Here is a 26,015-nt window from a genome sequence, read left to right as displayed (position 1 = left end):
CTCCACACCTCTCAGCACCTCTAGACAAACCTGACAGAGTTAAAGGCAGATGGCACAGGGGCAAGGAAACACAGAGCTGCTTTATTAGCATAAGCTTCGCTTTCTCATGAAGCCACACTAGAAAATAAGTCACTGCTGCTGCCAGAAGTTGCTCACCAGTATTGCTTATTCAGGAGAAGCTGGGAAGACTAGACAAAAATAGGGGGAATATAGCCATGACAGAGTTTATCTGAGACTGGGAAGAAAACACATCAGATTACAATTATTGATAATAAACAGCAGTCCAGCCTCCCCATCAGGCCCCTCAATCTGTACTTTACAGCAATACTCGTTTTACACAGATACAGAAATACGCGACAAATGAAAGCCAGGGACATCTCATCTTATAGGGAAGCATTAAGATGATTCAGCTTCTCTCCAATCTTTGAAATTAGAAGCTGAAGAGATACTTAAACCAGTAACATCAAAATCCAACCTACAATTTACTCCTCAATTCAGCACAGAAGCCACCTTCCACTTACTCCCTCCTTCCCCTACTTTTAGAAATCCAGCTACAGAAAACTTCTCCTTATTTCTAAATCAAGGCTCCTACCACTCTGACACAGTTCTAATTAACCAAAATTACCTTTTTCAAGGCTACCAACTGCTTTTAAAAAGTGCAAATGAAACTTATTAGCCATCCCATACTGAAGCACAAACCACTTCTTTACACCCATTACTTCCTCACACAGTTGTTACAAACTAACAGAGGACTTTAAAACTTCAACAAATTTGTCAGTTTTTGTTTATTCACAATCATGAGCAGAAACAGGGAGGGCAAGGGAGAATTTAGGGAAAGCAAAGAAAGGCCAACATAATTAAGTGAAATCTGTAAGAGTACACTTAAGAGTGTTTATCTTTGAAAAATGCATTTAAGATGCAAAAAAAGTCTTACGCAAAAGGAATTCAGAGCATGGTACAGCAAGTCTGGAATCCAGACACTCTGCACATACAGGAGCATCACTAACTGCCACGGCCATTGCTTAAAAGCTGTTACAGAACCTCCTCAACAGGGTCCTGCTGGCACAGCAGGATGCTGCTGCAGGCTGGCTTGGGTGAGCCTCAGGAAGGTCAAGACATCACACTCCGCTCTGCAAGAGACAGTTTCTCTGGCCACACCACAAAAATATCTGCCTGTACATGTACAAACAATACCAAGGAAACAAGAAATATGCAGTGTTTCCGCTTCAGAGCTCAGCCATAATTCATCTTTTCTTCCTAAGGTCCTGGGAAGATTGCATGGAACTTTCTGCTCTGGCAAACCAGTACAAGCACTCTGAAGATGCATCAACCTTGTGTGTATTTCAAGGAAAGAGTTTTACTCCAGCACCGAGATAATTTGAAGAATCCTTGCCAGTGCATCTGAAGGCCAGTTACATGCCTATATCGGCTACTGTACTAGTCCACAGATTTAAGTGGATAGAGCGAAGTTCAGTTCAAGGATGTATAGATACCTGTTGTGTACAGCCAAGAGTTCCTGCATACATTCCCCAACAGCACTTTTGGTTCTTAAACTTTTCAGACCTGGGTTAACTGGTATAAGATTTTCTGCTCTTTAGGAACAAGTCTAAGATAGTGACCACTTGCTGCAGATTTCCTGAAAACTCTGGTTAATGCCATTCTAGTAACACTGGCAACTTTAAATGATACAAAACCGACATTAAAATCTGCAACTATGTTTACCAGGTATATTTTAAAATATTGACCCTTGAAAACTTTAATCTTAAAATCAAAATAGAAAAACTTCTCCAGCAGGTCATTAAGCAACAGCCTGGACACAGAAAGGGGCTTAACCTACAGCAGTTTGTACCTTGTCATGACAATCCATTTGACACTGGGTTTACCTGAACAGCCTATTCTTGGGGGGGCGGGGGGGGGGAAACCACCAAAACCAAACCAAACCCACAACTTATTAGTGCAGGAAAAGGGTGCAGGTGTTGTGTGGAGCAGCCTTAATGGGCACAGACCTATCAAAGAGTATATGCGTAGTGTGTGTGGTCACAATGAGCAGTGACTCACCTGCACCAAGAAAACATGGTCCACCAGCCAGAAAGATTAGAAACACTTAAAATTGCTCTGAAAGACTGTATGGTTCATTTAGTCATGCAACCTTTCTAAAAATATTTTGCTCCACCACCAGTACAAAAAAGATAATCTTAAATTAATAGCTTTTTCCTACCACAAGGTAGCGTTTGGCTTCCCCCCCCCAAGTACCTAAATTCAGAATTCTGGTTTAGCATTTTCTGGCTGCTTTTAATCTGTTAAGTACATTACAGGTTGGCATGACAAGCTCCTGTTTATATCCAGTGGAAACACAGCATTAGCTGCTCCCTTTGTCAAGCTGCAGCATTACGGCTCAGAGGGAATAAACAATCCTCCCCTAACTGCTTGAAGTAAATCCCTCATATATACCCACGTTCTCACTCATTTAGAAGAGCTCTCATCCTTAGCAAACACAGAGTTTACACCCTACATTTTAAAATTAATACTTGATGTATTGATGACTTCTACAATTACACCTGCTAGGGAGCACCAAAGAAATTTCATTTCTACTAACTGGAGCAATGGCTTAGAGGGGACCAACACCTGAGATCAACGAACCAGACAGACAGTGGGCTGGCTGCACTACCTAAAGTTAAAAGCAACAGATTCCTCCTAGTGGAAGGGACTTCTTTCTTTCGACCCCTCAGCAGCAGAAGTACTTGGTAGGTTCACACTTACCCCTGCCAGTTCTTGTTGAATAGGAGCAAGCTGGGCTTCAGAAGTGGGACTCAGGGTAGCACTGACTGAGGCAACAGCAGGAGCAGGGTGCTCAGAGTCGCGCTTACCAGCTGATTCTTTGTGACCCAGACCATGGTGGGGGGACTCAACCTCTCCCTGGGGGTCCTCGCCTGAATCCGACAAACCTTTTTGCTCTGCAGGGGACTGGGAGCAGAAAAGACAATGGCCCTTCAATGCAAGGCTGCAACACAAGACAGCAGTCGTCCTAGTGTAGCAAGAGGATCTGCTAATCTGTTTTTAAATTCCAGTCTTTTCCCATATGGCAGAAGGAATTGCTTGCTGCTGAGACACCGACTGAAACATGCACAAACCAGGTAACAGAACCTGCTGACTGAACTATCCTCCCCTCCCCACCAAAAGCATCAGTTTGCACAAATGTACTTTTTTTTAAAAAAAAAGTTAGCTAAAAGTGTCAGTCTCCCTGGCAAAAGAGCATTTTGCCAGCCATGGGGTTGTTGGAGTTTAACTCCTCTCTAGGTCTAAAGGACAGCTAATTGCTTTTACCCCCAGATTCAGACATAAAAATTAAAAATTAAATAGACAATTGCTGTAAATTACTGTCTTTCACTGCTTATTCAGACCACGTTTGGGGTCAGTGGGGTTGATTACAAAACTCTGCACAGAAATTCATTATTGTAACATTCACACAAGACAATCCTTTCATATTCACGATGGTGAATTATCTGAAAACCAACACCAACATTTACTTTTGCAAATTACGAAATTTGCCTATCTGTTTCAGGGAGGGGAATGATAGGATAGCTAGTGCACACTAACAGGATTTGGCGTTTGCTGAACTTCTGCTGCAGACTCTACACTTGAGAGATTATTTAATGCTGCAGGTTCCTCACTTGCAGAAAAATTGGGCATTACCATGTTCTGCACACGTCTGAAGAATGAAACACTTAAAGACTTTAAGCCTGAACAACTGCATTGTGAGAAAACACTAAATTATAGTCCATGAATAATATGCACGCCAAGGATGTTCTCCCAGCTGCAATTTGTGGGCCAAGCCTCCTGATGCTGTATGGTGAAGCATCTGGAGAATCAAGCAGTTAGGTGAAGACGTCACTCAGAAGCACATAACTTTGGCTCGCTCTCAGAAAGCATTCAGTAGAATGAAGAGAGACTTAAATATGCTCATCATTGCCCAGGTCCATGCAAAACAGGGCAAACAGCAACTTCAAAAATAAACAGCAGCTTTTGAATCTTAAGAACCCAAAGTTCTTCAACTATGACTTGCCCTGCCCTCAAACAGAAGCAATTAAGAGACAGCAATATATGCAATTGTATCAGCAGATTCATTTCAGTTCACTGAAGTTACTCAAGTTTCAAATCTTGCAAGAAATAACATTATCCCCATTAAATATGTTTTGAGCCCTAATGATAGTTATGCCAGGTAAAGCTGGGTATGCTGGATTTTTGTATTTTCAAAATTTTCTGTTACTAATTGACCCAAACAGTAACTTAAAACCCCACAGAACAAGAAAGAAGAGTTAAAGAAACATTTTGTTTGTCACCCAAAATTAAACCGAGTCCAGCACTCTGCTCTTCTTACCTCTTTGGCTCAGAACAGCATAGAAAGGCTACCTGGCACAGCACTTACAACATACGTAACTCATATGTAAAGGAAGGGGTAACATCTGTCCTCTACTCAACGTTTTATATCCATTACTCCTAGTCCCTTTTTTATGCCATCTCACTTTCCAAGTTAACAGCATTCCAAATGTCACTCAAACTGTTTTCTTCCCCTTCAAGAGGAGACAGTCATAAAAAAAGTACAAGAATTAAGTCACAATTGCTTGCATCACACCAGCCACAAAAGCAGTTATGCAAGCAGTAGCAGTGAAAACCTGATTTTTCTCATGGCTTATGTTTGCATGCATCCTCTGGTCCTCTCACTCCACTACTCCAAATCTCACATATCTCAGGACTCAGACCTCTCCCCAGTCCTGCCGAACCGTCACCCCCAGGGCCAGCGGCAGTCTGTCTGCACTAAGCGGAGGCAGCAGGGCCACGCATACAACCTCTGCAAGGGAGGCAATTTGGGTCTCAGTGATCCACCCGAGGTTTCTAGTTTGCAAGAAACATGCAGAACTTTTTTAACATCTAAACCTCTATCGCCATGTCAATCGTTTCCACAATCTGCAAGCTTTCAGCCTGGTGAGCAGAGTGCCAGCGGCAGAGCCGGCTTTGCTTGGCTTCCTGGCTGAAAGACCTTCCACCCCTCCAGTGGTCTGGAGAGCCAGAGCACCGAGAAGAGATGCCAGCAGGAGGACTGAGCAGACCACAGAGCCAGTCCACCTGCTGGGCAGGGGATGGAGGTGACCCTGCTGGGCTCACACAGCCTTTGGGGATTCTCCGGGGGGGGACAGCACCCTAAAAACCACAGTGGGGAAAATGCTGAAAGCTATTACCAGAATGGCACTAGGAAACAGGAACGGGGGAGACCATCCTTGCCAAGAGCCAGAATGAACCTCAGGATGAGCTAACCATCACCAGGGATCTGGAGGCAGCAGGGAATGATTAGGAAACTGTAGACAGATTCTTGGGCTGAAGATTACTAAGAAGATTCAGTGCCCATAAGAACACAATAACGCACAGGAAAAGGGTACAGAAGTGCTCCCACATAAAAATAGCTAAATACTTCATTCTTCTTCAGCCATAATACACAGGATTTGGAGGAAAAAGGAGCAGGAGTATAACTCTGAAAGCACAAGTGGCCATCCTTGTGCATGGGGTGCCCGCACGTGCCTGGCTGGGAGCTGACAGTGTGAGCATGCATACGGAGATGGCTGCAGAGACAGGTGGCTGCAGTCCTGTGGAGTGGTTGGATTTCACCTTAATGGTCTTTTCCAACCTAAATAATTCTATGACACAGGATGGCATTGCAGGGACTCCCACATACAAGAGCTGGAAAGCATCAAGTCAGGCTATAAATGGGTTAAAAAACCCCAAACACCCACAAAACTGAAGGAGACAAAAAGCCCATTCTGCTGAACCCCTTGGCAGAGGATCACATAGATGGTAGTAGCTCACATGCTTGGGTTCAGCAAGCAATTGGAGAAATGCAAAGAAGAAAAAAAAAAGAGCCTTACCACTTACACTGACTTCTAGCTATAGATCATAAAATTGCTAGTAACATAAGGCAAGAACATTCAACACACATTTGTATTAACTGGAAATGACAATAAACTATTTAGCAAGTAATTCATATCAATACAGTTTATAACATTTCAAACTAGGCTAAGTAAACATGCATCAGATTTTAGTAGTTCTTTTAATATGTGGCAAATATTTTAAAGAGTGAAATAAGCAAGGTAACCTTATGGCATAAATCTGATTTCTACCCTAAGGAAAACTGGAATATGTGCTTCAAGGCCCAGAAAAGAAACAAACCAAAAATAAGTGTCATTGCCAATTGCCACTTTTACACAGAAAAACCTGAGACCACGTTGAGACTTTCTTGGCCAGGTTAATACATGAAATTTTATTTTTAGAAAAGCAATATATGAAATAGATCAAAAACTACTGCAAGTTTCAGTATTTTGTAAAGAGTATGTGGTTTAAGTTGAGAAAGACAAAACCAACAAAGGCCTCAAGGACTTGTGAAACCAAAACTGCTCCAGACAGAAGTTTGTACAGCTGTTCTCAAAAAAGCACATCCAAGGAAAACTGCAAGATCTAACAATTCATTTCACTCTCCAGTCATGCTTACTACTGAAGTGTCTTGTAATCTCTCAACTTCATAAATCCTGATCTAAGCTCTTGTTCAAACTTCTATGGAACTGGTGAAGAATAGTTCATTCTCTTCCTTTTTGCTGAAATGTTTTATGTCTGTGATTTGTGTCTCACCTTGAGACTCCTTTTCTCTAGAGAAGCATCCCTTGGAAGTACGGCTCTAGGGAGAGCATGGCTGAAACCTGTTACTGTCTCTTAAATATTAAGGCAAAGATCAATGGAGAGTAATAGTTTTAGGAAGCCACCTACACAAACTCACCTTGCTCAGCCAGATCAAACATCTATTTTATCAAAAACAACCTAGACTAAACAGAAGGCTACTTGGAGATTTGGCTTTCTCTGCATTGCAGGAAATAAGGAGACAAAAAAATATATTAAAAGCTAAGATTAACATGATGCTAAACCCACCAAATATAGGCAAGGAAATAATACTCCTTTTTTATAAGGACTGGCACAAACGCTGGGGTCAGTTTTTCCTCCCAGCTCTAAATTGGGCTATTTATGCCTCCTCCTTTCTCATCTTCCCCAAACTAGCACCCATACCCAATGGTGCAAAAAGAATACTCAGTGTATCTTCACAATCTTTCTTTACCTGCTTAGGGCTGAGGACAGCTCTGTGTCCTCAGTAGCCTTTGACATTATCAGCCTCTCTCTATTCCTCTAAGCTTTGCCTTGCACAACTGCCCTCCCCAAATACTTACGATCATTCTTTTAAGTGCATCAGTGTAGCAATATATTGACAATTACGAACTCTTAGGCATTAACTTTAACTCGTTAAACATACTATTGACTCACACAGTTCAACCAGGTCTCCCTAACAAAAACCTCTCGCCAGCTGTGCTAACTACACTCGGAGAGCCTGCAAAAGGGAACATTGTGGCCTCTCCCTACACAAGTTACATCCTCCACAGTTCTGTCCCTGCCACCATCCTAAACCTACAAGCCATGCCCATAACACAAACAAATTCCAAATCACACTACATCCAGCCAGGGCTTCCACCATTCCCTACTTTATATATCGTCAAATACAACTTTTCTAAACTTGCTCTCCAGCTTACATGGGAATGCCATCTTTCTAATCACTTCAATCACTTTTACAGCTCCTCATCTATTTTTAAAGCTCCACAGTTGAGACCTTGATGACAGATACAACAACTTAAGGAAGTAAACCCTTGTTTACTCCAGAACTACTCTTTTACCTTTACAACCCCTGTGCCAGCTACTCCTTAAACTCTTTGCATCATTTTACAGCTCCACTTAGGCATGGGACACGACCCAAATATCACGTAATTTAACCTCCCTTCAGAGTCATCCTTTAAAGGCTTGCCACTACCACTTCACCTATAGAAAGCACAGAAAACCAGTTTTATCACAAGGCAGAAATTAAAGTGTTCTTTTCTGTACTCTACCATTACCCCAACCCAGGCTGGGGGAGGGAAGAGGACAAGGTGCAAGCTACATCACAGACAATGGCTCACTTTAAAGTGCAAAAATATTTTTCTAAATCTGAGTTGAGAATTCACCTTTTGTAGTACTCAGGGCTAGGGAGTCATGATGATCCTAATATTACAAGGATCAATAATGACTGGAAGATGGCCACAGCTCATGCTTATAGAACAAAGGACACTAAACGCATTTTGGGGCAAACTGTTTCTTTATGACACTACCAGTTAAATTTGTTTGAGCTATTACATCTACTCAGAAATGTGTAAATGCAAGAAAGACTTCAGAATAACATGTATTTCTGAGGTCAAAGTGAACTTCATAAAATGACTCCAAGTAACTTACGGAAACTGTCATTAAATAGCTTTATGGTAGAAGTTACATTGGTTTCAGAGCAGAAACAAGTCTAACAAGCAACAAAAATGAATCATAGAAAAAGTTCTATCCACCAGTCAATCTTTAAATCAAGAAGTGCTATGAAAAGCACAGTGTAATTCATGTGTAAGTTATTGGGATAGATAATGAAGGAACAGTAATATTCTATGCTTAACAGTGAGGTTAGAACTTTATGCTGCTTTCAAATCTTAACAGCTGCGAGTCTTCCTTGCTGATGCAATTTTCCAACTCCTGTGGGCTCTAGAAGCTCTGCTTGCCAGAAAAATGAATTGCAGTGTATAAACAAGGAAGGTATTTGGATGCTATCATTCAGGTATTTGCAAGAACTCTATTTCACACATTGCAAAAATATTTCTCAAAGAGTTAAGGAGATATGAAAATGAAGGCTCACTCAGATGTGGAAAAAGCCAACTTTATATCCACCATTAACTGATATCTATAACGAAAATCAGAACAGACAGACTAATCCCATCTTTTTAACTGCAAAAGAAAACAACCAGAATCTCCTAACTGAAAGCAAAATTAAGAGGCATCATTCTGAACACCATGCACTTTTTTGTCCCCCCTAAATAAACATGACAGCCTGCAGGTTCTGATGTTTTACTAAACTGTATACAAGCCTTCGCTAGAAAAACCTGTTAAAAAAAATGTTTCCAGACTAGTACGCATTTTGTCCTACAACATGCTGAGTATTTTCCAACTTCTAATGGAGATAGATTTCTGACACCTTACGAGCACAAACAAGTAGATATTTCTAGAAAAAATAACGTTATTTAACTTAAAGCAGACAATGTTAGCTCCAGAGAAGTAGTTAAGGCCACCGAACAGTATCAACCCAGCCCTAGTACTGAAAGGGTCTGCAGACACAGCCTACAAAATAATTCTGCTCAGAATGTCCTGTTTGATGTGGAAGAGCACTAAGCAGACACCTAAACAATTATATGGACAGTTAATTGAACTGAAGAAAGCCAACCTGACTAGACAGACATTTTACTAAATTAAAATTGTGATTTACATAGAGAAATGATGTCTTTTAGAAGTTGTTTGTCAACTATTTTGAAGTTACTTTTGCATTTTCTTCAAAACGTTGCTCCAGGAAAAACTCCTCTGTTAATGTATTTTCCTTGTTAACTTTAATAAGGATAATCTTTTGTGGCAGGCAATGCACTTAACCAGGCACCTTGTATGGAAACACTAATAGAGTTAACGGTTAACTAACACTTAGCTGTTAGTCTTTCCAAAAATACAGTGAAAGGTCTCAACCAGTGTGTAACCTGAGTCACCTTTTCTTAATTAAGTTGATTAAAGGGACACTCAGCTGCTAGGTTCTGATATATACAGTATGTATTAAGTGGCCATTACTTTTGGCTGACAGCACCATATTTTGCCTCTATTACCATTTTATCAACGCTACAAAAACCAGCTACTGGCACAAGCAACAAGCAGGCTTTGACCCTTTATTTAATGGAATAGCAACAGAGCACTGATGCCTCTCATGTTTTGTCCAGTCTCAAATACACACCATAGAAGCTACTAAAATTAACCACCCTCCCTTCCCCTTTTTAAGAAAACTGTACATCTCTACACATTACACAGTTTAAGATAAGCATTTGTGTTTGTTATTACACGTATTACACTTTGGAAATTGGCAGCCAAGTGACAGATGCCACTGGCAGATCCTTCATGATGTGCCTCGAGGAACCTGCCCTGTTCCCTCACCAAGCGAGACCTATTCCACACCCACACGGACCACAGCCAGCTCTCTCTCGAGCCAACAGCACTTACCATTTAGACCAATTTCTGACTCATTTTTAACCCCTGTGCCTTGCAGACGCTTGGCTCACCCACCAGCCTAGGTACAAGGTGGTTGCTCCAGCCCAGCCCACCGGGCAGGACTTCTGGCTGTGCCTCAGCAGAGGACACACTGCACACAACCACCCTGCTCAGCATCACCATAGTCCTCAGCATCCTCCCGAGGCACCTGGGAAGACTAAATCACAGATCCCTCTCCCCAGAACACTCCATCCTCCCTGCCAACCCAAGACGACGTTAAGCCTTTACTTAAGATTCTTTACAAATATTTTCTTGAGGCGCACCAGAGCGCAACAGATCTGTCCCACAGCCCACCAGAGAAGCTCGCACAGCCTAACCCCGAAGGCATGCAGGCCACTGGGGACACACACACTGTGCACGAGCAGAAGGTCCAACATGAAGGAACTTGACAGCACCAGACCTACCATCTTCGCAGGGAAGGGCCAGGCCAGCAAAGAAAGGACATGGGACCACGTCACTCTGCCTGGGTTGCATATTGCTATGGTCACTGCTTCCAGGCTAATTGCAGAAGCACTGCCAAGTCAAAGGACACCTGGGGAGAAAACTCACCATGGTGCAACTTAGAAGGGACCTTCAGGAATGGTCTAAGCAACAGTGGGTGACGGGGAGCTGTTGCCTAGAAGGCAACACCACGATCCAAACTGATAGTGCAAGCACTAGCGCTTCCTTCACTCCGAAGTACATCTAAACAGGCACTCTAAAAAACGTAATTGGAAGGAACATCTCAAAAGTATTTAAGATGTATTTAATTTGATTAGCTAATATTAGGAGAACAGTAGATTTAAATCCTTTCCAAGCTGACAAAAGATTTCAAGCTCCTGCTGAGGAACATGCCTACTAAACCCACCAGAAAGCTTGAGTATGGTACTTGCTCCAAACCAAAGAAAAACTACCAACTGCAGTACGGTTCAGTATCTCTACTCAAATGTTTGAGAAATTTTCTGTTTGCACAGATAATACAACAATCCAGTGATTGAACAAAAAGTGAATCATGTGTACATGAGTACACTTCAGTTCCCACCAGCTTCAGCTGAAACAAGGGTAATGCTGATTTTTTTTTTTCCCAAATGTTAACAGCTTTTACTATTAGCCAGGCAGAATTAAGTACTGCAATATATTGACGTTCTTAATTTGTTTTACAAAAATACTTTTACAATAGAAGAAACTGAAAGGCTTGCTGGTTAGGAGGAAAAAAAAAGAAAACTATACCCTAGCACTCATCTATAACACTGTGTGTCATTTTTCAAGTGCAAAGGAATGCAAGCCATCCTGCACTCTGTCCACAAAACCATGGTTATCCATTACATCTACTTCAATTTAATTGCTATCTCTGCTAAAGAAAAGGTCCTGCTCCTTTCCTTCAACTGCCATTTCTCTCCTGAGCTCTATTCCTTCTGCAGCCGCAGGATGAGTTGTATCAGCCCCTTGGCTCACCACAAGCTCACCATGGACCACCTTCCCACAGATGACAGCACAGCTCCAACTGAACGCCGTGTCACTGCCCCTGCAGACCCCAAAGGCAGGGGACAGGAATATATGCCAGGGATAGGGGGACCGGGGAGGGAACAGGGGGCCCATTTTCCAAGGTAATTAAGACACTTCACAGCTTACTAACCAAAGATATGGGATACATTTAAATACACCAAGGTGAAAAGCAATAATCAGACCATGGTTTTCTTTGCTTTGTCTTAACTATCGGAAAAAGAAAATTTTAGTTTTCTCATGCAACTACTGTCAGCACTCCTTCGCCACCTGTTCAAGACATAGCTTTGAAGATATTTTTTCTCCCAGATTTGGTCCGTCTTCTGTCTGAAGAGCTATCCATTTCATGCCACCATCACACATCTTCCCCCTTTTAGCCCTACAGTACCTCCTTGCCCTATGCCCATTAATAATGTTAATGCTCCATTATCCATCTTCAAAACAATATAGACAAACAGCTGCTCACTACGACGAGTCAGGGCTACAGAACAAACTAAAAAAATAATCAACATCTCCTTACCTTCTGTGCTTTATCCTTCTGAAATACAAAGACAGGTGGAGCAATGGCAGGTTTTTCTGTAAAAAGAGAAATCATTTGTGTTTTTTTCGAACCACATTCATTATTGACCAATATGAAAATGTTATTTTCTACGTTGCTTTTCCTGACAATGAATCCCTGAAGCAGTTAAATCTCAGTTACACAAATTGTTTCCACCAGTTCCTGGTAACATGTAATCATAAGGACTTGATCTTCAAAAAGAAAAATGAGCATTTTAAGAAGAACTATACAACCAATATCTGAAAACTATTTGTCTTTTCCCTCCAGATCCATTTCAAATCAGCACTTTTTCCACACTTAGGTACGTGAGGAGGAAAAGGCCCTTTGCTGCAGTAGTTTACTTTTTGAACACAGGCAAGTTTTACAGACAAAGGCTTTCCCTTCCCCATAGTAATGCACTAATGCAAAGGGAGTTTTGCTGTACATACCCACATACCCCCTTTCTAAAGGTTGCTTAACTCTGACAGTTCATTATAGTTTTATTTCATTGTCATTGAAACCTTTAGAAAGGTCCTACACCTTCAGCATTTGCAGGTCTGCAGTTTAAGCCAAATATCCCATGCATATTATTACAGAGACACCATTCTTTTCTGCATAATTTAAGAGCATGTCTGCTTTATACTTGAAGTTCTGATTCAAATATTAGCAGGACACCATTTTCTCAATGAGCTTATCAACATTGAGTCTTCAAGAACAGAAGAAATTTCTAGAATGAGTGTATGTTTTCCGTTGTCCTTTATGACCTCAGAACTACCTCAAATGTCCTTAATGACAAAAAACCCCACGTACCACGCGGTGTGTGATAAATCAGAAATGAACTTCCCTGAGAGTTTAACAAACCGATACACCGTCAGCATTATATTTGAGGAGAAAACGCACATACTCTACGCAGTCTGCAACCCTCCTGTGTTTGTAGGGTTAAGGATGAGCCCAGTGTTTATGTCTGTCTTCAACAGGGGTATTCAGGGAGAGCTGTATTTTGGCTGATTCCTTTGCAGAAGTTCTACCTTTGCAATTATAAACGAGACTAGACATTTAAGAAAATTAAAACTTTCAGAACTTGAAAGTCTACCAAAAATAAATACAAAGCCATCAAGAAGAATTACCTCATGCCTAAAAAAAGACAGTATCACAAAGTCCTCCATAAATCTGCTACAGCATCAGTAACACACTTGGGTCAGCATGGAAGGAAAAAGGGTGAGATTGGCCATTCAGGAACTGCTAGCGACTAGATCAGTTTAGCTGAAAAAGTGAAACTTTACCTGACAAACACAAAAATTATGAAAATTATTCCAAGAACTCTGCATTTATTTCTGAGGGTAGAAAAGTCTCTTTTACTCTTTCGTGGGTCTAACTCAGAGGGATAACCCAGCAAAAACACTGCAAAACTGATTTTGCAAGACCGGCGTAACTTGTTCTACAAAAGGTAAAATTAATCCTGAACTAAAGCTCCTTGCTCCAGCATTTCACTTGCTCTTCTCCCCTTTACTTTCTCAGTTCTTCTGTCCATCAAACACTGCAGAACCTTACAAATGCTTATCCATGAAAGCAGTGCAGACAACCTATTTAAAAAATGAGAAATAGCCTACTAATGAAGATCGCCAACAAATACTTAACTGCTATACCTGTCCCCAAAAAACAGTTTGTTGGAGCAAAGCCAGGGATCCCTCTGGATTCCCTTGGCCACACTAACCTGCCTGTGAGAGGCTCCACAACATCCAAGCTTTTAACACTTCACTTCAAAGGGATGTTCGTTTCTTTACGCCAGGTTTGGTATACTTTAGAGTCATTAACACTCTAATTACAGCAACAAGCAGCGTGCATTCTACCAACTGCTTTTATCCAAGACTGACAAGCCAGTCGATAAAATGCCGTATTAGTGTCCTTCCCTTTTGGAGATCTGCTCCAAAGCAGGACTCATGTAACACAATGTACCAGACTCCTGCACCATATCCCACAGTTACCAAGGAGGACTGAACAGAAAAGAACTATTTTTCTATTCAGTGCTTAATAAAGGATTGAAGTACCGAGAGAGAAGAAAGCAGACAATTTAAAAAAGCAGATCCAACAAGGCAAAGTGCAGAGAAAACATGGGATGGCTGGAGGAAGACTAGAATGGGGAGACAGAAAAGTTGATGCAAAGGAACAGGACAAAATAGGAAATGGAGTCTGGTGATGGAAAACTGAGTCCTCAGGAAAAGAAGAACTGGGATGCCAGGAACAGCAAAAAGCTCACAGAAAAAAAATATTGGATAGAAGAACAAAAGAAGGAAAGTGACTGAAAAATCCAATATTTAAGATTGTATCTGGCTAGAGCAAATGAAATTGGGAAAAGCTAATAAACTGCAACCAGTCCTGTTAGTTAAGGTGGGAAAAATAATACTCGTACAACAGGTGAGAGTTTCTATCCACTGAAGAAACAGTCCTGCAGTACTCACGATCGAGGAACCACACCATCACTCTTGCTGGCTGAGAGACCAGCTGACATGATGGCACGCGGCAGGAATGACCGCCAGCCAGCAGGCACTCTGTGCCATGAACTGCTCCGGTGCTTGGTCTAGCCTGGGTTTTTGCAGGGGAACACTTGTTCACCATGTCCTTTCTAAGGTCTTCAACAAGACCACAATGCTGGAAATATTTCCCTAGTTCTCGCCCAAGGCGAGAAGGGACCCCTAGATTGTGTGATCTGCGTATTTTTCTGAGCCTTATTGTTTTGAGGAAACATTTTCAAAGGCATCAATTATTGATTACTGATAAAAGCAGGCGTATTGCTGCTCTCAATCATTACCTGACTTGGTAAAGAACTCCAATGCAGAATTTCCCATTCAAATGACTGGCCCCATCTTTCAATTCTGATTCCTACTTACATTTTTTGAACACATTTATGTACCAAATAAAGAGCTCTCTAGTATTTAATGTTTTTTCTATGAAAGCACTTACACAAACCAAGCTTTCCTGTCAACTAAGGAACTACAACAGGTTTTATTTTTGTAAAACAGAAGTGCACGTTATGTAGTTGTTGGGGGATTTTCCCACATGGTGACCATGGCAGCTTATTAAGTGCTACTCTAAAATGAGAATTACACAATCATTAGTGCTAGCCAACATCAGAGATGTATGGTCACATTCTTACTTGGTGAGCATGCTTCCACTCCACCAGCACGTCTGAAGGATGACCTACAGCAAAATGGATCTGTTGGGTCCACAGAATTGTCATCAAGTCAAAGGAAAAATGAAGCAGGGTAAAGGAAAGAGAAAAAAAACCAACCTTCAAACTTCAGGTACAATACCGTAAGAGAACACAAGACCTTCTCCTTTACCTAAGAGATGAACAGACAGCACGTAGTTCTTAAAATTGTGAAAGACTGGGTTTCTCTCCAGAGAAGCAGACAGAAACAAGGCAAAACAAGGAGCTGGAGATGCAGAAATGTCAGTTTTCTAACCAAGTCAGTCTTGGTAAAGGTGTGTCAGGAAAGCCCAAGCACGTAAGAAGGAAAGCAGACGTTCAGTAATTACTGCCACAGAGACAGTAAGTCCCCAATCTGAAGATCTGGAACCAGTACAAACCACTTGGTTTCTTCTGAATGGTGGTAGGCTGTCAAACCAGTCTGAGAAAATGACTGAATCCACAGAACTTCCTGCAGCCTATTCATAAGATTCAGACATTTCAGCTTGCATGAATAATTAGAAAAGCCTCAAGAGCTGGCTTTCACAGGCTAGATTCCTTTAGCATATTTCAGCCAAGTCATTAACTATCAATATATGTTCTATGCGCTGTCAGAAAGACATATGTACCACCAAACCTACTCCGCTTGCTTTGCGAGCCTCGGAAACCAAAACCCAGGAACAGAAAATTCTATCCCAATGGCTCAGGCAGAGGTATCATCAAGTCGTATATACTGTTTATTTAATGTGAGATTTTTAACTCTGATACATGACCGTTTGTAGCTGTACCAAACTCTGATGTCAACCATGTTTCCTGCAACTATTTTTTTTTTTTTACCTCGCCACCCATTCATACCAATGCAACCACAGCAGCTGGCAGCACCTCTAGCCACCACAAGAGCTATTTTCACAACACAAAATTTTAAACCCTCACTGCAGCCCAAAACAACCCAGTACTGACAAATCCAAGAGGTATTTTGAGTATACAGATGCAAAAACCTTTTTGAATCCACACTTAAAGGCCACTAAGTGACAACACAAGGTGCAACTGTACAAAATGGGGGAACGACACCAACCACCACTCTATATGCAAAGTGCGTTTCTATGTATAGTTACCGGACTCACGGAGTAAATCCCATGGCAAAACAGTGACAGAGGCCAAAAATGCATTCTTCTCCTCTGCCACTGAGACCACAGTGTTGTAACAGCCCCAGGTAATTCCAGCTGGAAGGGGCCACAGGGGTCTCTGCTCTAACCTCCATCTCCAGGTAAGGTGAGCTATGAAGTCAGACCAGCTTGTTCAGGTTATCCAGTCTGGTCCTAACTTTCAATGATGGGGGCTGAGCACCCTCCCAGAGTAATCTCTTCTGCTGCTTGACAGTCCTTAAGGTGAAAAGAACCTAAAACCAAAGCCAAAACATACCCTTTCCCTATAACCAGTCTGAACACCTGTTTCACCTGTCACCTTTTGTCCTTCCAACATAGGCTCTGCCTTTTTAATAACCACCTCACAGGTCCTGAAAAGCTCTTAAAGTGCCTCTCTGAAGCCTTCTCTTCCCTCAGTTGAAGGAGCCCAGTTCTTTCAGCCTCTTCTCACAGGTCATGCAACCCAGATCACCAACCATCAACTCAAATTAATCTTCAGATTTCAGAAGGAACCCAATCCCCACGTCACGAAACCAACTCTCAAGTCCTCACCAGACCTGCTGCAACCAGGTTATTATGGCAGGATTTTTTTTTGTTTAAGCTAATAATTACACTGTTTCAAACATTTTCTTCTTAAATTTACTCCAAATTACCTTTAGCCGTGCATTAGTGCCTGACTACACAGGAATTTACATGAGAGGCAGAAGAAAAACACTGAGAAACCTCCAGGCAAGCAAGTCCTTTGCTTGGATCTGAAGATGCAATCTTCAACACTGGAAGCATACAAGTTGAGAACAACTGCTCTGACTTTAATTCATTATAATATACCACCTGAGAGAAAAAAAGTAGATCATACTAGCGAACAATGAAAGAGTGTTAAAAAGGGGAACAGCAATTAGGCTCTTAACTCACCATAAATATTCAGAGTGGTAGTTTCTTGCCTGTGAAAGGCTTATCTGAGGGTCAAGAAAAAATTTAAGTTCAAAGCTAATTTTAATTATGCTTAGTCAAAGAGCTCAGGCCACAAATTTTTTCACCTTAATACTATTCAAGTTATAAAGAGCAGAATAATCACGCTTTAAAAAACATATTAAAAGTAGTAAGGGCAATTTATGGCATTATAGAATTCTAAAGATGTCAATAAGACTCTTTTCTCTTCCAATAGCTATGAATGGACCGAGAGCAATGAGCAAGCCACCACACCAAGAGCTGATCTCCAGAAACATCCCACAAGCAAAGTCAAATCGTACATCAAGTCAGAAAGTACAAGAAACACTACTGCATCATTTATAGCCAGACTTCACAAGTGATGTCATGGTGACTATAGCTGACATCAGAAAAAAAAAAAAAAACCACTTCAGCCTTATTTCCAAAGCTATGATGTTGCTTTTTATGAAGCAAAATATCTGATGTTCTCATTCACCTTCAAACTCTCATTTAATTTTTTTTTTGTCTCCTCCAGACAGTAGGCACGGGAAGGTAGAATGCCTCTTACATATTTAAGATGGCATCAAAATTCTATACACTATATTTAAAACAGAAACCTTTTGTGTTTGCAGAGCACGTGTTATTTCATTTCCCAAGCCCTTGTGGCGTTAGTAGAACAAAGTTACCCTTTGCATTAGCTAATTTCGCTATTTCAGCTCTGATACTTCACACAAAGCAAACTCTGCAAGTCAGAAATGGGAGAAAGTTTATTTGCATATGACAGGAAGAAAACCATGAGGCAGCCCAACTACTTTGCAATGAAGATAAAACATTAAAAACTAAAAAATTGTTAACAAAAATTGAAGTCTTTGGACTGGTCTATCTTGTAAATGAAATAGTACTTTATGGAGTTTGGGTGTGAATTATTAGGACATCCCCCAAAACAATCAAACTAAATCACTCAGCTTAACTTTGCGTCCACTGTTTATCTGAAGTAAATCACCAAGGGGGGATAAAAAAAATAAATATCTGTTTACAGGGTCTACAAACACCAGGACCAGTGATGCCTGCCAGCTTCTCCCCTCAAAACAACAACAGACCTTCCTCTCTCCAAAAGCTACATCAGCAAGCAGAATTACATAGTCGGGGCAGGGGGGTGGGGGGGAACAACCAGAAAAAACCAACCAACCAGAAACGGCACAGCAGCAATGTCAGTATCATACAGGTCTGGCAAAGGAATGATGCCTTTCCTCAGATAATCGGCTTTGATTCTCTCATCTTCCGTATGTTTAAGGTAGTTACACACCGTAAACTTGTTATGATCATGAACTGTGCACTCAGCAATTTCACCAAGCAAAATTAGTCGTTTGGTGAATAAAGAGTTTGCCAACACAGGTGGTGCAGGCACACCCTGAAAGGGGAACGCGATGTTTTAGCCCCGAGAAAAACTTGCACTTTCTCCATGACTGACAAGTGATAAAGTAATTCATTCCCAACACAAAGAGATCCTGTCATCCAAACAGCAGCTTCAACAGCAAGTTACATACAAACAAATTACCAGTTGTGCATTAACAGCAAGTTAATGAGAAAAACATTCAGTTTATATAACTCTGTGCCTGACAGGAAGTTGTCCAGTTCTCCACGGTACTTCACATGCGTGAAGAGTCAGTTTTAAGATGCAACTCAGCTAAAATACCAACAAAAACCATCATACCAAAGACTTCAGAGTTTCTAATACCATTCAATAACTCCTTTATACTACAGTAACAGTAACTACTGTGCTCACCATTCCCAAATCCTGGTTTTCCCTATTATCAAACGCCTCACAATGCCAGTCCCCAAAGCCTTTATCACGTCGCTAAATCTTTGTGATAGATGAGCAAACTTCACACAGCCCGGGAGAAGTTACTCTCTCCTCCTTTTCATTAGCTCCACACTTATCAGGTCATCTGCTCTCATGATGAGGGGCAATGCCAAAACCAGGACTTGTTCCTAGGAAATGTCACAGTACAAACTTCTTTGGAAAGTGGCACTTGGACCACCTCATCCTTCACCCCCCTTCTCTGCAGCAGAGGACCCCCTTAATCCAACAACCTTCTTCTGCCAAGATACAGCTTGCCATCAAACCACTACAAAGAGGTAGGTGTACAGTTTCACCAACTCACTAGAGAAAACAAGACAAGTGAATGGAAAAAATTCAAGGAACGATGAGAATGAAGAAAGTGAAGTACCTGTGAGAATATCAGAGGGAATGTTTGTAGCTTTGAAGAAATTAATCACAAAAAGATCACCCATTACAATAGAAGGCTTAAAGGATGTGGGAAGAATGGTTAAGGGGAGGCAGTACTGACACCTCAGTCATGGTTTTAAGACAGACAAAGGACTAAGAGAGACATCAGAATCTAGAAGGTAAAGAGAACTAACACGCTGCCAGAAAAGGCAAAACCAGTGACTGAACAGAAACAAGAAGGGGTGACAGGGTAGAAGTGACAGGTTAAGAGAGCTTTGCATTAGCAAGACGAAAGGACACAAGCAGAACCGAACTGGGCTAGAAGGTTTGTAACAGTAATCAAACGGGTAAGAGCCTAAGTGAGTTTCACTTGCACAAGCAGATGAGGAAAGCTATGGTTCAAACACGCTAAGCAAAAGCAACCGGCAAGAAAAATTGAAACCTCTTTCTAGGTACTTGTGTCTACTAGGTGTCAAAGAATAATTAGCTTCACACCTCACAATGAAGTATGACTGAGACAGCACTGCTGTACAGATCCATCAAGATTAAGGAATATTAACAGCTTTGTTTTAGCCACACCTGGTTTGTGAACATGAACATGTAACTAATAGATATGAAGCAGAAGATCAAGGAATTATCACTTCATACATTCCAATGAAAATACCTGGGCATAAGGGAATATAACGTTCACCTACAGGCTGGGAAAATAAAATAGACCGATATGTTTGAGGAGAGAACAATCAGTCACCTGAGAACATCATTGCCGTGTCAGAGACAGCAAAGGCAGCAAGTAGAAAGAATACTGAATCCACTGACTTGCGGCAGCAGGATGCCAATTCCAGAAAGCGCGTGTATTTATTTGCACAGGTATACAAAGAACAGACACCTCAAAAATGCAAACAGAGGGGAAAAAAAACTAACACCAGGCAATGCAGCCAATGATATTATAATGAGCAGAAGAGACAATAGTTCAGAAGCAAGCTGATCTTGCTTAATCTCACAAAAGATTAGATCACATTCTCAGTGCAAGAAGAAACAGAACAGTAAAGGATGAAGACGACAGTTCTGGAAGGAGGTGCAAGCACAAACTAAAGATGTTAGCAGGTGGGGGAAGTCACTGGAGTCAGGAAAGGGTCTGAAGGAAATTAAAAAAAGAGAGAGAAAGGAAAATCAGATTAAAAAGTAAGGGTGACACCACACTTTCCCCCGACCCACCCCAGATGGTCTACATAATACTGGAGAAATGCCACGCTAGGGTAGAAGCAAACACTGGCAACTTGGGAATTCACTGTTGAGCTCAAATGTTTCGCTAGAACAGAGAAGTAAAGCAAGGGGCTTGCATGACTTACAGCGAGACAGCTGTTTCCAACTTCTGATTCTAAAAGAACACAGCAAACAATCAAAATTTAAGGTCATTATAATGACAGTATGCAAATACAGTCATTAAATTTCTTGGAGTCATTATGCATTTGAGTATTCACTATCATCCTCAAGACCATTTATCATGCTGCTTTGGGCACTGACAGCTCATCTTGAGTTTGGGAGCCAACAGCCCAAGACACGCTGCATCACAAGACCTGTCAAATAACTAAAGTGTAATTATGTGATTAGCTGCTTATAGAAATCACCTTCAAAACCTACACCTACGATAGATATTTGCTTCCTGTTGTTAAACGTTAATATTGGAACTGTAATTGCTACTAGTACAGAGTTCAAACGTGAGAAAGTCTTGAAAGAAGGGGCCTCACACTTTGATTCGCTTCCTTCTGGGCATCCCCCCCCCTTCGTTAGGAAGGAAAACGATGAGGAGCAGAGACAGCTGGGGCGCCCTTGGTTTTGCTGGGACTTTGTGGCACGTTACTCACTCCCAAAGGCAAACTGTTGACGCCTGTTGTCACTTGACACATCCAAACACAACATCCAAACCCTGCGGCGGTGCAGCCCATGTCTTCCTAACCCTCTTCAGAGAGCAAGAAAACCACTATTTCTTTACTTCAGAGGCTTTCGGCTTCAAAAAAAACCACATATGGTTATTATTTTACTTCATCTAGTTTTCCAGAACCGCCTCTGTTACTCCCCTCACTCGAGGAAGGCTTAACACAAGAGGAAGTTAAGGAAAGATTCGCAACAGTCCCAAAGCTGCGGACAACGACCCCAAAAAGCAACCGGACGAGAAGGGGCACAAAGCGGCTGAGGCGCCCCCGGGGCCCCTTCCCCAGCGCCGGGGAACCGGCCGCGCTGCAGCCCCCAGCCGCCGCCCCGGGAGCCGCCCCCGCCCGGCAGGAGGCACCTGCCAGCGCGGCCCCGGGCCGCCACCGCCGCCCCCCACCTCGGCAGCAACGCGGCCGCCCGCCCCGCAGCCGGGCCCGCCGGGCGGAACGGGACCGGCGAGGAGCGCGGTGGCCCAGCCCAGCGCTCCCTTTGTCCGGCCGCTCGCCCCAGAGGGGCCGGGGCACGGAGAGGCCGCGGGGAGGGGGCGCTTCCGAGGGCGGGCCGGCGCTCGGGCGCGCCCCCGAGAGCGGACCGCAGGGCCGGCCCGGGCCCGGAGCCCAAAGCGCGGCGGCGCGGAGCCAGGCCGGGCCCAACCGGGCCGGCGGCGAAACCGCGGCCGGCACTGCTGCGCACCGCCAGCGCCCGCCTACCTTCGTTCGCTAGGTCCGCCATTTTACTTCCTCAATCACGCCCACAATGCATCGCGCGGGCAGACAGCTTCCACTTACGGCGGGCCCGGCCGGGCAGCGCGTGCGCCGGGGGACGGCCGCGCCGTGCGGCACTGCGCGTGCGCGGGTGGTTTGTCTGGGCAGCGGGCGCGGCGCGGGGGCGGGGCGCGGCGCGGGGGCGGGGCGCGGCCCGGCTGGGGCGGCAGGGGCCTGCCCAGATGTGGCGGTGGGACCAGATGTGGTGGTGGGCCCGAGGCGCCTGGGGCCGGCCCAGATGTGGCGGTGGGCCTGAGGCGCCTGGAGCCGGCCCAGGTGTGGCGGTGGGCCTGAGGCGCCTGGGGCTGATCCAGATGTGCGATGGGCCTGAGGCGCCTGGAGCCGGCCCAAGTGGCCAAGCTGGCCAAGGCCGAGCCGCCCGGGGCCAGCTGAGGCGCGACAGTGCAGACGTCCATGCCAGGCGTCCCTCAGGGCCTCCTCAGGTTTGGCGGGGCAGCCTGGCTGAGCCCGAGGTCCCCACAGCACCGTCTGGGTCGTGCTGGAGCGGGCAGCCTGGCTGCTGTCCTCCTGTGGTGACAAGTTGCGGGAACCCCTGTGAGGCCCATCGCTCTGCAGCCCACTGCCCGTGCCACCCCCAGCAGCTGCGCTCGTTGGACTGGGGCCTTGGAGACTGGTTGCCCATGGATCTTCCCATGCCCTGCTTGGCCCTGCCCTCTGCTCTGCCGCCTTGTGTGGCTGCAGGACCCAGAAGTTCACTCCATGAGTTAAATGGATCCTTGATTCCCATTTACTGCTTCCTGAGTGCCTCACATCTACAGTCCTGGGGGACTTAGTGGGCAGTCATCATTTTAAGCTTTGACCTTATCTTTCCCCACCTTTTTTTCAGACTGAACACTCAAACAATTTCAGTTTATGGAAGGCTGCTGCTCCATCCCCAAGATCAATATTTGCCGTTCTCTGTGGTGAATAACTGCTATCTCCAGAACTGCACACACTGCTCAAAACGTAGGTGCACCAAGGCTTTATATGGCCATAAAATGATACCGTATAGTGTATACAGTACAGAGGCAGTATAACTGCACTCTGGTGCTCTCACCTCTCTTGATGGTGCCCCATATTTTGTCAGATTCTTTGGTCAGTGCACCTAAGCTCCGCAACTGCATTGACTGGGTCTTCACTCGTTAGTAAGGGAGTCAACAGCAGCTAGCTCAGAGGGGGATGCTGACGTGACTTCAACCTTACCCCTAATGATTGCTTCATCCATGATGCCTGATCATTTGACTGCATCCCTCACAAGCTATCACACCAGCGTTGTGCAGAATCCAAGGGCCAGGCTCCTGATCTCTTTTGCAAGTACCACACATCTAAACTGTCTGGTTTAGCTGGTAGGAGACATTTCCATCAGGAATACAACAGCAGGACTAGCAAAAGTTACGAAGAATAAATGAATGGCACTGAAGTAGAAAAATACAGGATACTTATCTTTAAATCAATGTCCATTGTCAGCATTTGGTGGAACTTTTCCATAGATCAAATAGTACCATTTGGAGTTGTATGGTTCCTGGTGCAAGCTGCATTGTCTGTTGAATGAGCAACACAGTGGGCACAAGAAATCCAGGTGGTTTCTAAAGGGTGTTAGGGACAAATTCTTACCCCACTTGCTGGACAGGCCACCTAGTTCAGCTGGACACCCTCCTGGATCTGGTACTGGTGACCAGGGAAAGGCTGTTTGGGGCTGTAGTAATCAATGGCCGTGTTGGCTGTAGCAGCCATGAAATTGTGGCACTCAAGATCCTGAGGAGAGTGAGAAAGGCAAGAAAAGACCCATCAAGAGAATTGACTGGGTTATTGAGGAACAGGTGAGGTGAGATTCTGTGGGAGGCAGCTCTGGAAGACAAATGAGCTCAAGAGAGCTGTCAGCTCGTTAGGGACCTCTTCCTCCAAGCACAAGAGCAGTCTGTCCCAGCAATCAGGGAAATAAGTAGATGTGTCAGGAGACAAACTCAGCTGAACATAGAATTTGTGAGTGAACAAAATATGTATCTGGGAGACGGAAGCAAGCACAGACTGCTAAACAGGAATATAGAAATACTTCTTCAGCATGCAGAGATGGTGTTGGGAAAGCAAAGCTCAACTAGAGCTGAGATTGGCAAGGGACATTGAACACTTGCTTTGTTTCACTTTCCACCAAGGTCTCCCAGGTCTCTGTGCTTAAAGACAGGGTTCAGACAAAGGCAGGATCAAGTCAAGAAGAATTTCTTGAGAACTCTCAGCCCACACAAGTCCATGGGACCCATGGGCTTTGTCAGAAGGGGCTGAAAGCTGGCTGATGTCACTGAGCAGCCACGCTCGATCATCTTTAAAAGGTTGTGGAGATGAGGGAAGGCCATGTCTGCATTCAAGGGAGCACTTTAAGCAACAGAAGACTCTCTTTAACCTCTCGCTTAGCAGGCTACTGAAGCAGAAGAAAAACACTATTAAGAGTGTTGCTTTTCATCCAAGATGAGTCCTGCCATACTTCCCTGGCTTAAATAATCTTGCCGCTATTCAATGTGCTACGTGGTCCTGAGCAAGTCATCCCTGGGGTCTTTGAGGGCAGGGTTCTGGCCATGGTATCACAGATACCTGGAGGACACATAGCACAGCTTCAGAAATGTTGGGGGTTAGGCCCGAGCAGGAGCCTCTCCTTTCTGGAGCAAAGAATGAGAAAGAGGTTTGGAAAATTATTGTTTGTTTAGAAAAAGTCCCAGATCCTCAAGGCTGCTGAACACATTGACTTCCGCGGGGATTAAGCATCTAAATCTGGAGAGGATCCAGAACTTGAAATAAAAGGGATGTGGCAGAGAGAAACGTTCAAGGAAATTAATAATTAATAATAATTAATTATTCTGTGTTTGGTGCAGACTCTGAACACAAAGTATTTGAACGCAAAGCCAGATGCGTACTCTCCGTAAGGAGGTTACAAAGGGAGGCTGGGCAATTTACTCTCCTGTGAGCACCATTGCATCTGCTCCCTGAAGAGGAAAAACCTTTGTCATTACTGTCTGTCAAACATCCTATTCACAAGGCAAGTGTGAAAAGCTGAGCAACCTTAATGCCCTCTTCACGTAAAATTTGGAGCGGCAGTCTTATCCACAGGAACAGGATTTTCATCCTGATGGGTAAAGCCACAGCTGCGCTCAGAGTCTAAATACAACTTTTCAGAGACTAAATGCAATTTTTGACAATTAACAACAGCCAAGCAAATACCCAGCAAGCACACAGGAGGTCTGAGGTCTCAGGACGCAACAGTGCAGGTAGTGGACTGTGAGCATGGGCAAGGGCAGAAAGCAAGGAGAAAGCAGCTGGCAGACAGACCTTTGGGTCAGGACCTGTTGTCATCGTGAGCCAGTGGAGAACGCCAGCACTGCTAAATCAGAATTAGCCCCAGGTAATACTAATGAAATTCTGGTCATTAGGCTGCAGCATTTTTTATTTGATCTCAGCTGACTTAAAGCTGATTTTATCATCTCCTCAGGTCATGGCTTTAGACTTTTAACAGCTTTGTAAGATTTTTTTTGTTTCGTGCCTGTCCACTGGCAGCTTGCAGGGCTAGGCACTAGTGTGAGTCTGTGCA

General features: G+C 43.6%; 1 protein-coding gene across 2 annotated transcripts in view; it reads right to left on the bottom strand.

Moving 5' to 3' along the window:
• The window catches only part of RANBP3 (RAN binding protein 3), a 48,246-nt gene extending 25,751 nt beyond the window's left edge, over positions 1-22,495 (bottom strand). The window contains exons 1-3 of one of the 2 annotated variants that reach the window (XM_037383813.1): positions 22,385-22,495; positions 12,236-12,291; positions 2,761-2,964 (exon numbers count right to left, since the gene is read on the bottom strand). In XM_037383813.1, the coding sequence (XP_037239710.1) occupies positions 2,761-2,964; positions 12,236-12,291; positions 22,385-22,406 (282 nt within the window). In that variant the 5' untranslated portion in view covers positions 22,407-22,495. The remainder of the gene's footprint in view (positions 1-2,760; positions 2,965-12,235; positions 12,292-22,384) is intronic. The other variant, XM_037383814.1, reaches the window with a different exon arrangement.
• Between the last annotated feature and the right edge of the window lie 3,520 nt (positions 22,496-26,015).

Source organism: Falco rusticolus, chromosome 4, assembly GCF_015220075.1.
Source record: "Falco rusticolus isolate bFalRus1 chromosome 4, bFalRus1.pri, whole genome shotgun sequence".
NCBI classification, from domain to species: Eukaryota; Metazoa; Chordata; class Aves; order Falconiformes; family Falconidae; genus Falco; species Falco rusticolus.
This window is presented reverse-complemented; position numbering and strand designations above follow the sequence as displayed.